The sequence below is a fragment of the Aegilops tauschii genome, chromosome 5, assembly GCF_002575655.3.
Source record: "Aegilops tauschii subsp. strangulata cultivar AL8/78 chromosome 5, Aet v6.0, whole genome shotgun sequence".
Taxonomy (NCBI): Eukaryota; Viridiplantae; Streptophyta; class Magnoliopsida; order Poales; family Poaceae; genus Aegilops; species Aegilops tauschii.
This window is the reverse complement of record NC_053039.3, coordinates 121,354,437-121,371,634: the sequence shown is the minus strand read 5'-3', so window position 1 is coordinate 121,371,634 and position 17,198 is coordinate 121,354,437. Positions and strand designations below refer to the sequence as shown.

At 44.1% G+C, this 17,198-nt stretch overlaps 1 protein-coding gene across 1 annotated transcript; it reads right to left on the bottom strand.

The window, feature by feature from the left end:
* Positions 1–1,266: 1,266 nt before the first annotated feature.
* Positions 1,267–10,864, bottom strand: LOC109736356 (trafficking protein particle complex II-specific subunit 130 homolog). The gene is made up of 21 exons (XM_020295582.4): positions 10,601–10,864; positions 9,733–9,962; positions 9,426–9,607; positions 9,001–9,184; positions 8,792–8,882; positions 7,281–7,441; positions 6,797–6,886; positions 6,510–6,671; positions 6,220–6,281; positions 6,041–6,131; positions 5,340–5,491; positions 5,012–5,228; positions 4,235–4,780; positions 3,826–4,038; positions 3,243–3,627; positions 3,070–3,160; positions 2,907–2,991; positions 2,525–2,708; positions 2,016–2,296; positions 1,823–1,913; positions 1,267–1,719 (listed from the first exon to the last, which is right to left on the bottom strand). The coding sequence occupies exons 1-21, from the start codon at positions 10,662–10,664 to the stop codon at positions 1,544–1,546; spliced, it is 3,738 nt and encodes a 1,245-aa protein (XP_020151171.1). The 5' UTR covers positions 10,665–10,864; the 3' UTR covers positions 1,267–1,543.
* Positions 10,865–17,198: the final 6,334 nt, after the last annotated feature.

The following is a 17,198-nucleotide window of genomic DNA, read 5'->3' as shown; positions in this document are numbered from 1 at the left end:
CATGCAAACGTAATTTACAAATGGATGAAATATTGAAATGATATCTCCAATTTTTTGTTGATGGGACCTTGTATGCGTGGCTGGCCTTTGCCATTTTTCGTTGTTGAAATCAGAGTGAGATCCTTTAGTGGCACCTTGTAGTCACAACGCGTCCGTTTTGTGTCAAACGTCCAAACCGCTTCGTGGACCCGATGAATGCGTCCATTTTGTGTCCGGGTTATGCGAAAACAAACGTCCAAACCACTTTGTGGACCTGATGAACGGTTGTGGGTGGTTTGAGAGATGCACTAAGCTGGCCATGCTTGGCAGTAGGGCTAATTGTGCCTTGATAATTTTTGACATTGTAACTTGCAGGCATAAGTTGTCTTTGTGGCTTGTAGATACGATGAAGAATTGGCTAGGCCTCAACATTCAAACGAGTCATTTGGGTTAAGCCCGAGCGCAAGGTCAATGAAGAAAGCTCAAGCCTCAATGGCTTGGAACGATGGAAACGTGCATGCCTTAAGCATAACATCAGAACTCATATGCGCTCTGGCTTTGTAGATAGGTTGTCTAGATATAGTTATGCTAGGTTTCTCCAACGGCAGCGTGGTGCGGGCAACCAAGTCACGGAATATTTTTCTTTTTGAAAGGTTGTTAAGGAGAATAACAAGGTTTTAAAATGTGCCCACGCAGGTCCGAAGCACGGGGAGTGATCCCCCGGAATTATTATTAAGGAATAAGGTTATGGCGTGGAGGATGCGGTAGTTACGAATGCCGGAAGCCGGTGAAGGCGTGCAGTGAAGTTTTGTCTCTTGACTCGTTCCTCATTGCAGCGACGCTCGTTGTTGCGAAGCCCCTGGGGGTGTTGTGCAGGTGGTTCCGTTGAGCTGGAGACCTTTCTGTAATGTCCATTTTTCACATGGGTTCTTGTACTGCTGAAAAATTTAATAGATTGAGCGGTTCTTTCACGCAAAACAAATTGCATGTCTTAACCATCCATTCCTTACAATGATTGTTGTTGCAACAACAAGAGGAAGCGCAATTCAGAAAAAAAGAACTGGAGGAAGCGGCCAATTTGGGATTGGCGAGCAAACTTTCTGATTGCATAGTGTTGTCAGCCATCAAAAGCTTAACGAAGGAGCTTCTTCTGCTTGCTGAAACGAGAGCTCCTTCCACTTGCTTCATTCGACTTTCCTCGAAAACAAACCGTCTAGTGAGTACTAGCAGCGACTAAGAAGAAAGCAAGCAGCTGTAACGCTAGCATTTTCAAAGAGAGACAGCACAAACGCAAATGTTAGGGTTTACCCCCAACTCATTACTCAGGGCAATGCAAATGTTGAGGGTTAAACCCCCAGCTCATCACGAGAATTCGGATTCGCACCCAGTCAATCAATATACACCGTGCATGTAACCTATAGAAAAAAAAAAGAATAGCCTCCAGGCAAAAACAGAACACCTTGTATCTCAAATGGTGGCCGCCTCCAGGCAAAAACAGAACACCTTGTATCTCAAATGGTGACCTCTATAAGTAGCTAACGTAATGGCACGGATGGCTCATGAATCAAGCCGGTATGCAGTAGGAGGTGCTGAGAGTGGGAGGAAGCACGCACACCAGGTGGGGACCTGCCGGATTGCAGCTGATATTCGCATCGCCTACGTCGGGCAGGCCTAGCTGGGGCGGGTGCACGTACCCCGACACCAGCGGGACACATGTCACGGCGATCTCGATCCTTGATCCTGTGGGTGAAATGGATGCCTACCGTTATATTGGTGCACACGATAATTGTGAATTGGTGCTAAATAAAGATGGACTGAACCGCAGATGTGTCTAGATCCTGACCTTGTGCTTCTGAGAATGAAATGTGACCGCTTTTCCTCCCAGCAACCATCCAGTTCTGTGGATTAGCGTCCACCTGATAAAGTATTTCATCCTGCGAAATAGAATTCGAGCAGTTAGGAAGAAAGTTTCCAGTGGCATCTGCATAAAAGTGATGCCTACTGGGACGCAAGAAAGGAATGTTCTGCAGACTTACGTCAGACAGAGATGCTTCCTCCAGGTCCTTCAGCCTTTCAACCCGCCATTTCATGTTGACTAATTGACCAACCCTCAGGCAATCGGTAGAAAACGGAAGGAATCCAACTGCCAGGCATGGATCTAGAACAGGGCGCTTCAGTTTGAGTGAAATCTTGAATAGAAGCTCTTCAGAATCATCAGGTTTAACAGGAACTGGAGAGTGTGCTCCGGTTGCTCGGTCACCGGATATCCCGTATTTAATATGCAACATGCTGTCAGCCTGTTCCAGCTCATCTAGGTCTGAAAATGTGAAAGTTCAAATGGGTGATTCAAGTTTAAGTTGGAAAATGGAGTTTACGTTGGACATTTTTAGATGTTCATTGTGGCCACCAAACTATAGTTTTCGTGGTTAGCTTTGCCATAATGAAGTATACGACTCATAGTCGTAGCAAGGAGTAACAGGACGTGAGCAATCATCCATTGCAAGTCAGCTTAAGATGAGAAGTGGACTTCCTAGAGAAGACATACCTTTTGTGCCACTTAAACGTATCACAAACAAGATTCCAGCTTTGGAAGAAGGAGCAATAACCAGAGGGAACAAACTCGAAGTCGGACGTCCATCTCCCTTGCCTAGGTGCTCAAATCCAGCTTGTAGGTCCAATGATACATCCTTTACATGCAGAGTAGCCTTCACTTCAGAATGCAATATTACCTGGACACGAAATAAAACATAAATTGGGATCCAATAATCCAAGAGAAATTAATACCAATTGATGCATGCATTTGTTCAAATATGTTATTAGAGCTGCCAGCATTGTTGCTGACACCTAATACAAGATGAAGAGCATATTTTATGTGCCTTTTTTTGACAATGTATCAGCTAACAATTGTGCAAACATGAGAACTGTACCTGCAGAAGTAGAGTTCCATCATTGCACTTGTCAACAACACGTGTGCTCACATGGAATGGATTAGTGAAATGTACGGCAATGGTCCTGGAAAGCAATCACAATGGTATTTCTTTACTTGGCATATCTAAATAACGAAGTGAGAGCACAAATACTTGAGGGTACCTTTCAAATATTTGATTATGGAAAGCTCCAAATTCAAGCTTGAGAGCAATCATTCTCATCCCATCTACTATGCTATGTTTCTGAGGGGATGCTGAACAAATAAAGACAACAAAAATGTCAACTGACTGCCTGAAACACACTACTATACCTGATGTTATCTGTTTCATACGAACCTGGGGATGTTCCCTTTGGAACTGTATCGTTGATAGCACGAACAGGGAACCAAACAAGCGTTGTCACGTCACTAGCCCAATCTGGCAGTTTTATCTTCCCATTTTCGATAGGAACCTTCTCAACCCTTCCAGTATCAGTGGGCCTTGATAATACCTTGGAAGCATCAATAGGACTAGAATGCTCCCCATCGCTTCTGTAACTTTCTATCTCAATCATCTGAGACTCCTCAATTTTTAGTTCAGCACCGGCATCTATATGCAGTATGCCACCTTTCAAAGAATAGTCTATAGGCTTGACAATCAACCCGATCCACTGGAGTTCATTCATAAGCAACGCAGATGATACAGCAGGAGTAATATCAACCAAAGCCCTCGGTTTTCTCACCTAGAGTGAACGCACACACACAAAAAGTGAGACAGACCCGATAGAACGCGCACACACTAAATATAAGAAAGGTTTATCCTGTTATTTTAAGTGTGCCTATTTATAATTTTGAAAATAATGCTAGCTGACTTATGGCAAGTTGACATGATTCACCAGGGCTGATTTGTCATAATACTCCAGCTAATTTTAATGCATTACCTTCAAAACAGGTCTTGTTGGCTTCTCAAAGCTCATGAATTCATCAGTGTCCACTGGACCATCTTGAGAAAATCCATGTGATCTGAATGACAGCTTGCCAATCTGTCCAGTGAGAGCGCCCAACACATAGGAACCTGGCTTTTGAGGAGGAATGTCGAAGGTGATAATATTTCTACCTGGTACAAGAACACGTGCATCTGTACTCCTTATTGCCTGCACGACATGGCATCATTCATTGATTAGGTGACTGCAAAAAAACATATGTGCAATTACTTCTGAAAGTTGTCCTACAATGATGAAACTGGATTTGAATTGGAAACATACTAGTGTATCAGACTAAACAAGAAGTCTACATCCCACAAGGAAAAACCAGAAAGTAATTGATAATGTAACAGCAAATTAACTGTACCTTAAGACCTTCATCTGCACTAGAGAAAGCTGACAATCTTAAACTGAGAGACTCAAGTGTTATGTCATCTGGGAAGCCACTCCAGACTGCTACAGATAGTGTACCAGGATCGCCATCACATAATTCTAGTGGCGGAGCAGGATTTCCAGCGAATGTAATTAATGATGAAACATCAAGGGGTACAGGATGCCTCATTTCACTGTGAGCAAGCCGAACAACCTCTGACTGGAAAGCCTGCCGCTCTTTAGATGAAAACAAGCTACTCTCAAGAGACAGTAACTTCACACAGGAAGCCAGATAACCAGCTTCGTCTTTAAGAATCTTCTGGCATTCTGCAAGATCAGGAAGAACATCTGCCAACAGTTCTTCCCAGCCTTCTGCAGAATAGAGAGCACACACTTTCTCATAGGATTTTGCAGCCAGGTCATAATTCCCATGCTTAAAAAATATAGCTGCAATCTCTCCATCAAGCACAACTCCATGTCTTTTCCACCAAGAGCGGTGATAATTGTCAGCTGCGCCTTTAGTAAGCTCCATATATCTACTCTGTTAACACAGAAACAAACACTGTTGCAGTTTTTGGGAAAATTTATATAAATAACATGGTATTCAATTAGTGTCTCCAAAATTAATTAGTTCAACAAACTAATTTTAAATTAGATTAAGGGGGGAAATGAGCAGAATGGCAAAGTACAATTAAGGTATTCCAAAATATATATAACAGGATAGTAAGAAAAGAATCTATCATGACGAGCTGTGGCTGAATAAATATAATACCTCAAACTCTTCTGGTGATGAAAGTGACGTCATAAAATCAGGATCAGATATCGTCTGTTTCAATGCATGCTCAGCAGCAACATGAATTTCTGACAACCTCATAGGCCGATCAACTGGTAGAGAAGTCTCAGAGGTTGCTGGCCCAGACATAGTTCTTGTCATCAAGTTAGAAGAAGATTTGTTGGGAGAAAGTTTTGAATGTGCACCTAAACCTGAACTGTCCAGACAAAAATATACACATATATGAATAAGACAACCCAACAGTTTATGCTGAAATTCCCACTCCAGATATAAATGCATCATAAATGGGAGAAATGGCTGCCCGTACCCATCAACTGAATCATATAATTCAGACAAATTTCCAACTGAAAGAAAAGCTCTACGCCTATTAGCTTCACGTAGAAGAGAAGAAGGTTCCAATGGCAGTGGTTTCCTCTGAATGTCAAAGAGCTTTTCTCTTGCTTTTGCTTGAAGAATTGTCTGCATAAGGAGAATATTTCACAACTTTAAGCCACAGTTTGCATTAAATATGCAATATAAGCAGCTAAACACTAGAAGCATTTTCCTTTGTCCAAGACCGAGGGAAAGCCTTAAAAGAATTCCCATATTCCGACTCCAGAATTTGGCATCTCCAGTTTCTTTTTTTATTATTCTACACCCAAATGCATAATTATACTAGTGATGAACCTGAAGTTTTCGTGTATGAAAAATTGCATGTTCACAGGAACAAAAAACTGAAAATGATATTGATCCCTAACATGGATGCATGGAATAGCATTTTCTATTTCCATATCCCATGCTTCATTTCATGCCATTTCGTACAGAAAGATTCGCCTTTTGAGCATACAATATTAGAGGAAGGGGCAACTAGATTTAGTGACTGATTTCTAACATGTTGATGTCGTCACTTCGCATGGGTATGGCCCAATTAGACCACATAAGAGCGAAATAGACTTTTGATGCAAAAGAACCAAAAAATGCAGATGAAACCTAATAAGAAGGCATGATACAAAGCTGAAAAATGCTTGCCTTCTCCTTTGCCATTACTTCTGCCGACGAATCAGGCGGAATCGAAGGCCAAGTAGCTGGCTTTGGCCAAGATAGCATGCTTAATGAGGCACTGCAGGTACATTAAACATGTTAGTTCGAACGCAAAACTGGATGGAAGGGTGAATTCAGAATATAAAATAGTGACATTGATCTTATACCTGTTGACTGGACTTTTTTCTATTTCAACCCCATAACCAATCAAATAAGCAAGCCTCATAAACTGCCATATCCATCAAGAGTAATGTGTAAGCAAAGAGTTTTGCATGTTTTCAGCGAATTAGGCAAATATAGTCCAAAAGATAAGCAAAAAGGAGTCGATGGCACACTTAATCTGATTGCAGCAAGAAGCTAATAAACCAACAAAACACAAAACAGGAACTGCATTCTCTAGTGTCCATTTGAACTTCAAACCATTACAAACTGCAGACAGATGATTATTAAAACTTGCCTTAGCACGACAGAGAGAATAAAGGTCACCCTGAAGACGATAGAACTCCTTCTCTGAATCAATAGCAACAACTCCACCATCATATTGTGTACTTGTGGATTTAATTAAACCCAAACAAGCAGTTATCACCCATACTTCGCGGAAACAAAAGGGTAGTGCATTCTGAAGGAAAAGGGAAAACACATTCAGGATTAATAAACAAGTAGTATTTCGCAAAGGGTGATAGTCTTCCTAGAACATATTTAATTCTTGGCGAGGAGAAAAATAGTGAAGCCATGGTTACATACCTCATGCAAGGCTAGCGTCTTGGAAAAGCTGACAACAAAAGCATATCCTCTTGCAGCAACCTCAACTGGTCGAGACAGTTTAAATAATAACTGAAAAGGTGAAATGAAATAAATGATAATGCAATATTTAATTGTAAGTTGTCGTAGAACCATTAATAATGAATTGTATAAAAAAAATTAGCATAGATTAAAACGCCAGGGGTTGTAGTTCTATATGACAAGATCCATTTGAGCACAACAAGAGCATGCTCCTCTCCTAATTAATTAAATAAGTGTCAGTCCTTTCATGCTTGACTGCTTGTGCTAAATTACAAGTAATTATTATTGTTTCATGCTCCTCTCCTAATAGTAAACATTGTGTAACTCTAGTTGCTACAAAATAAAGCAATAAATCGAGGTACTTCCATACTTACATAAAATACTAAGCAGTTGTACAATATTGCACAAACTATTTCAACAAACGAATAATGCATTATGCACATACCTTAGCCTGGCAAGCAAATATGTATTGCCTAAACTCAAATTCCCTGAACACGTCATCCTGAACAATCTGGGTCAACGCTTTGAACCCTGGATTTAGCAGCGCAGCCTGATCATCACCAGTATCCAGTCCTCCAAATTCTCGAGGTTTCCCTGGGAGATTAACTGCATGCATGCAAACAAAATGATATGGACACTAATGAGCAAACTATCTTATAAAATACATGTACAGGAAACTTAATATTCCAAAAAAGTCTGGCGGCACGGGTAAGCTTTATGTCAAAACGTAGCACTCTTTCTTTTCTTAACATAGAAGACAAGGAATTAGTTGATGACATCACCATTATAGTATTTGAAGCAAAGAAAAGCGTGCCAAAGAGTCGACAAATAAATAGTTACTCACAGTCACCTCCAGAAAGAACAAGCAAGCTTCCACAAACAGATCTATAAGTTTATGGTTGGAAATAATGTCAATCATTATAATCATATTTGGTCTTCATGCTACTCTGTTTCATTTTACTTTGCATATTAGGTAATTTACGCATACCTAGGAGGAGTTAAGAGGGGATGTTTAGGTTTCATGCATTGGCTCATGGAGCCACTGGTCATATGCTCATCCATACATTGGCTCGTTATTCCTCAGTGTCCTAATAAGCAATGTCTAACTAACTGATCATCACTGGTCATCTATAAGAAGCTCAGTTCAATGTCTCTATATAGTAATACTTCAGAAACCTCAAGGCAAACTACTTCTAATCTACGGTCCATACTACATGTGCCATAAATGAGGAACTTGTGTTGCACTTCTGTCAGCACAAGTTATTGTTAGTGTATGGAAATGAGGACTGTTCCAGATTCATATTGGGGTCAACATTATCGGAGAAAGCAACAAGATGACACTGGCGCATAAGAACCAACTGGCTGGACACAACCGGAATCAGACCTGCAAAGGGAGAGCACTGCTGCACTGCAGGCAGATTCTACCATGACAGACTACAACTCGAAAAATACAACTCGTGTTTGAGAAGGACTGTTTGGACTCTTCTAAACTGGATTCGCTCCTAATCTCTCTCCTGGACTCTGGCCTAACTTTTCTTGCCAGGATGCCTGCCTAGTTCTCGAACTTCTGCAATGCTACATAGGTCAGTTAGCATTGCACATTTTATTCTCAAGCAATGATAAAAATCCATCTTCCCCAAATTCTCTTCGGTACCCCTATAACTCCCTTGCGCTATTTTTTTCTGTATTGCCACCAGCAGTGGCTAACCACCACCATTAGCCTTGGCTAACGTTGTCCTACCCCTACAAACTACGAAGCAATCGCATACACCTTATGAATAGATGTATGGAGTTACTCTGAGTTCATGAAAAAACGTATGACTCTTGAGTCTTGATCACCTTACACTGAACCCTGATATATTAGAAAGAAAATCCTTTGATGATGCAAGTTTAATTAGAGATGAAGCTCAAAACTCAATGCAACATAACTGCCCCAGATCAAAGTTGAAGAAAAACCTGATTCTGAATAGCATAGTTCAAGCTCATCATATTCACGGAGTGAATCTTCATGAAGATTAGTCACCTCAAACATAAATGCCAAGCTTTCCTGAACAAATAAGAGTGTAAGCTCAAGAAAGCCACACGAACGTAAAGGAACACAGTGCCACTGAGAATGAAATAAGTAACAACAATTGATAAGCACTAGAAATGGTTCCATTGCTAACCTTCAGAATAAAAAAGTTGCAGAAGTTCCATATTGGTGTGAATCGCTGCTCACTTAACCTGCGGTTTTCTTCTTCATAGAACTGGACCCTTTTATCCAATGTGTTTCTTATGCAGTCCACCATTTTCGAGTCAAAATCGTCCCAGAATTCATCATCAGGTCCATGAAGATCAAATTTGCAGCACCTATATCATAGATGGGTATTTTAAATTTGCATGGAATTAAGTATTATTTGCAGTAACATCTGAACCGAGAACCCCAAAAGGAGTTCCTTGAGAATTCATAAATGGAGGCATCCTCATACAAAATTCAATGCAAGATGACAGGTGACGGCATGTTGCAGTCAAACAACAAATACATACAAATATTCAGCACACAGATACGAGTGTTGCCAACTCCGCTATGGAGACGTGGCAAAAGAAATACCTTTCTCTCTTTTTAGTGTTGAAATCGGCCTCAAGCCTAGCGTATACTTTCTTTGCCATCTTAGTTGCTTGATCATTGCTAGGATGGGCCTTCGACACAAATACAATGAACCATTCTCTCTCATCATTTTGCACAATTAATTTGAGGCGAGGCTTAAGAATGGTCTTGAACTCATCAAGATCCTGTACATTTCATATATATGAAGAATGGCAAAAGGTCATGGTCCATTTGAAAAGTGATGTTATCTAAAACTAGAATCAGGAAGAGCAGCATGCAACATGATATTTAAAAATGTGGAGAGAAGTACCTCGCAAGTAACAAGAACAACAGTAGCATATGGTTCGCGAAACCAAAACAAGTATTGTTCTTGCGGAAATCGACTACGCAGCCTTGAATCAGTTGTCTGTATAAACTCAGCTGGTAGGTTTTCCACTAAAACGGGGTTCCTCGCCTTGTTATTGAGACAGGCTTTCTTGACTGGCAAGCGTTGCTCAAAACTATCTTTGACGTTGAGCCACAAGTCACTCACATCCTCAACTGTTACAAAAGATTATTTGCTGTATGAGAAGGAATTTATACAACAAATACACAAATTTGATCTCGCATTTTGTCAGCATGTGTGGCGAGGAGCTAAAGTAGTTGCGTTAGTCAACTTTCATTGTATACCTCCGGACTATACCAATGGGCATCTGCCTGTCCAACACTACACAGGTGCGTGCAATTTGAGAAAAACTTCATATGAAGCAGGTTTGTGCCAATATGCTGGTGAGTTATGTGGTTTCCATGCAGATTGTTTGGCCACATTGGAAATTGGAGACAACACTCATTCCCCATTAGCTTAAGCACAGCGAACCTTACTTGGCACTAATTGAGATGCGACCAGCAGGAAGCAAAACACAACCCTCCAGCCCTCACACCACCATGAATATCACTCAACAAGATGTCACAGCAAGCCCGAGACCACCATTTCAGCTATATTATCTAGAAATATCACCATTTCATCTCCAATTGCCGCCCGATCGGGCGCAACCCTCCCGCGTGGCCCCGAGATCACGCGGGCCGGCTGCGCAGATCGCGCTATGCTGCGAGTCACAGCAGCGCGCGGGAGACCGCGGTTGATGGTAGGTATGTGATCCGAGGGGTTAGGAGTAGGGTTAAGAGAGGAGGTGGCATACCGGCGATGACGATGCGGTCCGAGGAGGACTTGATGGTCTGGAACTGCGCCAGATAGTTGGCCATGGCCGCAGCCGGCGCAGGGGCAAGGAGATAGCTTCAGCGCTAGGCCTACAGCTCCATGCGGCGACCGTTCCGCCGCCGGAGAGGTCGCCGGAGAGAGGGACGAGGCGGGGGAGTGGCGAGATGCGGAGGGGAGGGGGAGTGGTGGGGGAGTTGAGTTTGGTGGAGACGACAAGGCGGCAGGCGCTCAAACGGGTTGGGTCGGGTCGGGTGCGAAGCGGGCAAGTGGCTTAACGGGGCGGAGAGGCCGTTGCGGTGGCCGAACTTCGTCAAACTTGGTCGGTCAGAGCATCTACACCCGGTCATCTCAAACCCGCTTTGGACACCTGGCCGATCGGTAAAAACCGACCCGAAAGCCTCTAATCAGCATCCTTCATATTCAGTTCAAATATAGGGTGAATATAAGAAGACCTAGGCGCGCCGGACATGTCCGTCACGTCGGACTGACGATTATTCCCCACAAAATCGCCCGGAAACATGGCGGTCCGATGGACGTCTCCTTCGACGGGGTGTGAATGGCACCGCCTTGACTCGCCACATGAGGCCAAATTTAAGTTGGTCGGCGTCCCCCAACCCTAGCCACATTCATCTCTTCCCTCTCCGCACCGCCAGCCCGAGCCCATCCACCTCTCTCTCGTTCCGCCGCTCTTCCTGTAACACCCACGATGCGACTATATCTCCCACGTGTCGAGGCACGACTTAGAGGCATAACCGCATTGTGATTTTGTCGCAAGAAGGGTCATCTTCACATAATCCCATGTAATGAACAAGAATGTGATAAAGAGTTGGCTTACAATCGCCACTTCACATAATACGTAATAAATTCATACATCATTCAAGATACACACATAGACCGACTACGGTCAAAACCAAATACAAAGAAGACAACCCCAAATGCTAGATCCCCGGTCGTCCCAACTGGGCTCCACTACTGATCAACGGGAAAACAAATATATAAACGAACAAGAGCTTCATCGAGCTCCCACTTGAGCTCGGTTGCATCACCTGCACTGGTATCCTCGGCACCTGCAACTGTTTTGGAAGTATCTGTGAGTCACGAGGACTCAGCAATCTCACACCCACGAGATCACGACTATTTAAGCTTATAGGAAAAGATGGGGTAATGAGGTGGAGCTGCAGCAAGCACTAGCATGTATGGTGGCTAACATACGCAAGTGAGAGCGAGAAGAGAAGCAACGGAACGGTCGTCAACTAGTAATGATCAAGAAGTGATCCTGAGCTCCTACTTACGTCAACATAACACAAGAACTGTGTTCACTTCCCGGACTCCGCCGAAAAGAGACCATCACGGCTACACACGCGGTTGGTGCGTTTTAATTAGGGTCAAGTGTCAAATTCTCTACAACCGGATATTAACAAATTCCCACCTGCCACATAACCGCGGGCACGGCTTTCGAAAGATAATACCCTGCAGGGGTGTCCCAACTTAGCCCATTATAAGCTCTCACGGTCAACGAAGGATATTCCTTCTCCCAGGAAGACCCGATCAGTCTCGGAATCCCGATTTAAAGACATTTCGACAATGGTAAAACAAAACCAGCAAAGCCGCCCGATGTGCCGACAAATCCCGATAGGAGCCGCACATATCTCGTTCTCAGGGCACACCGGATGAGCCAGACGTCGGGTTGGCATAGACCCTGGTTGCCCAGGGGGCGCCGGACATCGCTCGGTCTGGACCAGCACTCGAAGGAGAACTGGCCCGGGGGTTAAAATAAAGATGACCGTTGAGTCTGCAGAACCCAAGGGAAAAAGGCTTAGGTAGGCAAATGGTAAAACAAGGTTGGGCCTTGCTGGAGGAGTTTTATTCAAAGCGAACTGTCAAGGGGGGTCCCATAAATCACCCAACCGCGTAAGGAACGCAAAATCAAGGAACATAACACCGGTATGACGGAAACTAGGGCGGCAAGAGTGGAACAAAACACCAGGCATAAGGCCGAGCCTTCCACCCTTTACCAAGTATATAGATGCATTAATTAAGATAAGAGATATTGTGATATCCCAACATAAACATAATCCAACATGGAGCAATCTTCATCTTCACCTGCAACTAGCAACGCTATAAGAGGGGCTGAGCAAAAGCGGTAACATAGCCAAACAATGGTTTGCTAGGAAGGGTGACAAAGGTTAGAGGTGGTTTCATGGCAATTTGGGAGGCATGATATAGCAAGTGGTAGGTAGCGCAGCATAGCAAATAGAGCGAACAACTAGCAAGCAAAGGTAGAAGTAATTTCGAGGGTATGGTCATCTTGCCTGCAAGGTTCTCAGAGTTGTCGAAAGCTTGATCCTCGTAAGCGTACTCAACAGGTTCCTCGTTCACGAACTCGTCTCCCTGCTCTACCCACAACAAGAAGACAAGCAACGGAACCACAATCAATCACGGGAAATGCACAAGCAACATGATGCAAAACATGAATAATATGCAAGATATGGTATGCGATGCATATGCGTGCTCCGGAAGAAAAATGATGAACAAGGCAGTAACTTGGCAAACCAAGCATGCCACTGGAAAGATGAGATGATTTCGGTCGAAATCGATATAAAGATCACCGAAAACGGATGCACGGTTTGCAAATGGCAAGCAAAACAAGAATGACACGAATCTGCGATTAACAGCATGATAACACTTAGAATGCAACAAGTAACAATGCTACAGCACTCCAACATAGCAACAAAATATATGGCAGTAATCTACAGGAGATGCTTGACAAAAGATGAACACTGAGCTATGGCTAGATCACACCACAACAGGCTCAAACAAGCATGGCAAAAGTGCAAAAGATATCAGGTTCACAGACTTAGTGAAATTACTGGACATGGCTGAAACAGCATCAGGTAGCAAAGTTCAGAGCAAGAAATCAACATGCTACAGAAACTTAACATGGAAAAACAAGGCATGACAGTATTCTACTAAATTCATATGAAAAAAGTCCCTTACTGACCATAATCCAAAAAGGACCAGAAGATATGATGGCAACCATGTAAACATAGCAAGTTTCGTTAACAGGTTTCAGACTTGGCAGAAAAACAGAGGATGACAGAAACAGACATTATGAGGGCATCTTTCTGAGCTTGATGCACTCACCACAAAGCAATGCATGACAAAACAAGCATACCTACAGCAAGATGGCATGTTTATGAAGCTATCCATGGCAAGAGCAAATACATATCATGTATGAAACAACTACAACAAGCTTGGCAAAATTGAATATCATGTTAACAAACTGCCAGAAATATTTTATAGCAAAAGTAGAGCAAGATTGAGTCATGCTATGGCACTCTATAATTGCAAACAAGGACATGAATGGATCAACTACAACAATATTTACAAAACACCCTTAGTGTACATCTCCCAAAGGAGCATGGATCTCTCTGTAGCCATATGGATACATAGCAACAAAATAACAGCAGTCACAGACTTGGAGAAATCACTCTCTGAAATCAGAAACATTACGGAGCCTAGTTTGCATGCTTGTGCTAGTCACCACAGAGATCAAAAAAATACATGTCATACACCTCTGTAAATATGGCATGGCATACATCAAAACACATGTAGAGCTCATGCTCATAAGATGCACAGATCAATAGCAACAAAAATAACAAATCCTCAAATTCTGATAAGTAACAGCAGATAACAGCAACTAGCACTCTTGCACCGGAGATTTGGGCATCAAGATGGACTCAAATGAACATGGTGCAATGGAGCAAAATGAAGAGCATCTCGAGGCAAACATTTCGATATCTTACACGCGCGAAACGGATCTATATGCAGAGAGTTATGATGCGATGAACATGGACATGTAACGTGAGCATTTGAGACTTGGCAGAAAAACGAGGGGGGAGGAAAGTCAACCGGATCTAGGGTTTGCTGGGGCACGCGAACCGAGGCGGCCGGGATCTCGCCGGGGATGGCGCGCGCGGTGGCCGGAGTGGAGGAGAAGGGCGCCGACGGGCTCGGGGACGGCGGATCCGGCGCCGACTGGCGGCGGAGAAGGACGGCGACGTGGGGTGCGGAGGCGGCCGGGCATCGCGGGCTCGGGGACGGCGGATCGGCGAGGTGGCGGCCGGCGGCGGCCGGCGGCGGCGGCTCGCCGGCGAACGAGACGACGGGCGGTGCGGGAGGTGGGCGACGGGGCGAGGCGGCGGTGGCGCGCCGGCGCTTGGGCGGCGCGAGCGCGCGGGGAGGCGCACGGGCTTCAGGGGGCCGCGGCGGGCCTGGCGGGCTGGCGGCGGGGACGGCGCTGCGGCGACAGGTGGCGGCTTCTAACTGGTGCGGGCGCGGCGGCGGGTTCGTCCGGCGCTGGGCGGACGTGTCCGGCGCGCGGAGGGAGCGGGGCTAGGGTTTCGGGATCCGGATTTGGAGGAGGGGTGCACATATTTATAGGTAGAGGGAGCTAGGAGACTCCAAATGGAGTGCGGTTTTAGCCCACACGATCGTGATCCAATGACGGAGAGCATGGAAGCGACTTAGATGAGTTATTGGGCTGTTTTGGAGGGTGTTGGGCTGCAACACTCAAAAGGACTTTGCGGTTACCCGGTTAACCGTTGGAGCACCAAACGACCTCCAAATGGCACGAAACTTGACAGGTGGTCTACCGGTGGTATACCAAGGCCACTTGGCAAGTCTCGGTCCATTCCGAGAACGTTTGACACCCGCTCACGAAAAGAAACAAGAAGGGTGCGCCGGAGCATGTGGGAGTGTCGGATTGCAAAACAGACAACGGGGAAAATGCTCGGATGCATGAGACGAACACGTATGCAAATGAGATGCACATGATGACATGATATGAAATGCATGACATGAACAAAATGCAAAACAAAAAACAAAACCCGACCACGGAGGGAATATCATAACACATAGCCGAAAATGGCAAGAGTTGGAGTTACAAATATGGAAACTTACATCCGGGGTGTTACACTTCCCACGCCGTTCGGCTTCGCCATGGCCCGCAAAAGAAGAAGACGTATGCTCTGCTCACGCCGGAGCGCCGCTTCCAGATTGAGGAGGAGATCCGGACGAGGCGCGTGATGTCGCTTAAACTACGTCAATATTTCTCCAAAAAGGAAGGGATGATGCAGCACAGCTACGGTAGGTATTTCCCTCAGTTATGAAACAAAGGTTATCAATCCAGTAGGAGAACCAAGCAACACTATATAAATGGTACCTCCATACAAAGAACAAATACTTGCAACCCGACGCTTATGAGGGGTTGTCAATCCCTCTATGGGTAACGGCGCCAGAAATTTGTCAAGTTGACAAGATAAAATTATGATTGATTGGATAAATAGATCTCGATAAAACGCGAAATAAAATAAATAGCAAAAAAGTGCAGCAATATAAAAGCAAATAAAAATAGATCTCAAAGCAAAAATGATAAAGAATAGACCCGGGGGTCGTAGATTTCATTAGTGGCTTCTCTCAAGAAAATAGCACACGGTGGGTAAACAAATTATTGTTGGGAAATTGATAGAAGATCGAATAATTATGACGATATCCAAGGCAATAATCAATATATAGGCATCACGTCCAAGATTGGTATACCAACTCCTGCCTGCATCTACTACTATTACTCCACACATCGACCGCTATCCAGCATGCATCTAGTGTATTAAGTTCATGAAGAAACGAAGTAATGCAATAAGAACGATGACATGATGTAGACGAGATCTATTCATGTAGGAATAACCCCCCATCTTGTTATCCTTAATAGCAACGATACATGCGTGTCTTGCTGCTCCTTCTGTCACTGGGAAAGAACACCGCACGATCGAACCATCACAAAGCACATCTTCCTATAGCAAGAAAAACCGATCTAGTTGGCCTAACTAAACCAAAGATTTCAAGAAAAAAGTATGAGGATATAAATAATCATGCATATAAGAGATCAAAGAAGACTCAAATAATATTCACGGATATAGATCTGGTCATAAACTCAAAGTTCATCGGATCGCAACAAACACACCGCAAAAAGAGTTACATCAAATAGATCTCCAAGAGACCATTGTATTGAGAATCAAAAAAGAGAGAGGAAGCCATCTAACTACTGCTTACAAACCCGTAGGTCTGTGATGAACTACTCACGCATCATCGGAGAGGCACCAATGCGGATGATGAACCCCTCCGTGATGGTGTCTAGATTGCATCTCGTGGTTTTGGAACTTGCGGCGGCTGGAATTGTGTTTCGTCGACTCCCCTAGACTTTCTAGAATATTTGGGTATTTATAGGGCGAAGAGGCGGTGCGGGAGGTCACCGAGGGGGCACAACCCCCTTGGCGCGCCTGGGCTCCTGGGCACGTCCTGGTGGGTTGTTCCCACCTCGGGCCTCCCCTTTGGTACTTCTTTGGCCCATCTTGTGTCTTCTGGTCCAAAAAAATTCTCCAAAAAGCTTCACCGCGTTTGGACTCCGTTTGGTACTGATATTCTGCGAAGTAAAAAACAAGCAAAAACCAGCGACTGGCACTGGGCACTATGTCAATAGGTTAGTCCCAGAAAAAGATATAAAGTTGCTATAAAATGAT

Excerpts from the sequence above, each read along its gene's own strand:
- LOC109736356 (XM_020295582.4), bottom strand. The coding sequence starts at position 10,664 with ATGGCCAACTATCTGGCGCAGTTCCAGACCATCAAGTCCTCCTCGGAC. Across the intron at positions 8,883-9,000 it reads GCAACTTTTTTATTCTGAAG|GAAAGCTTGGCATTTATGTT; the intron begins GTTAGCAATGGA and ends TTATTTGTTCAG. Across the intron at positions 5,229-5,339 it reads TTATATGATTCAGTTGATGG|TTCAGGTTTAGGTGCACATT; the intron begins GTACGGGCAGCC and ends TTGTCTGGACAG.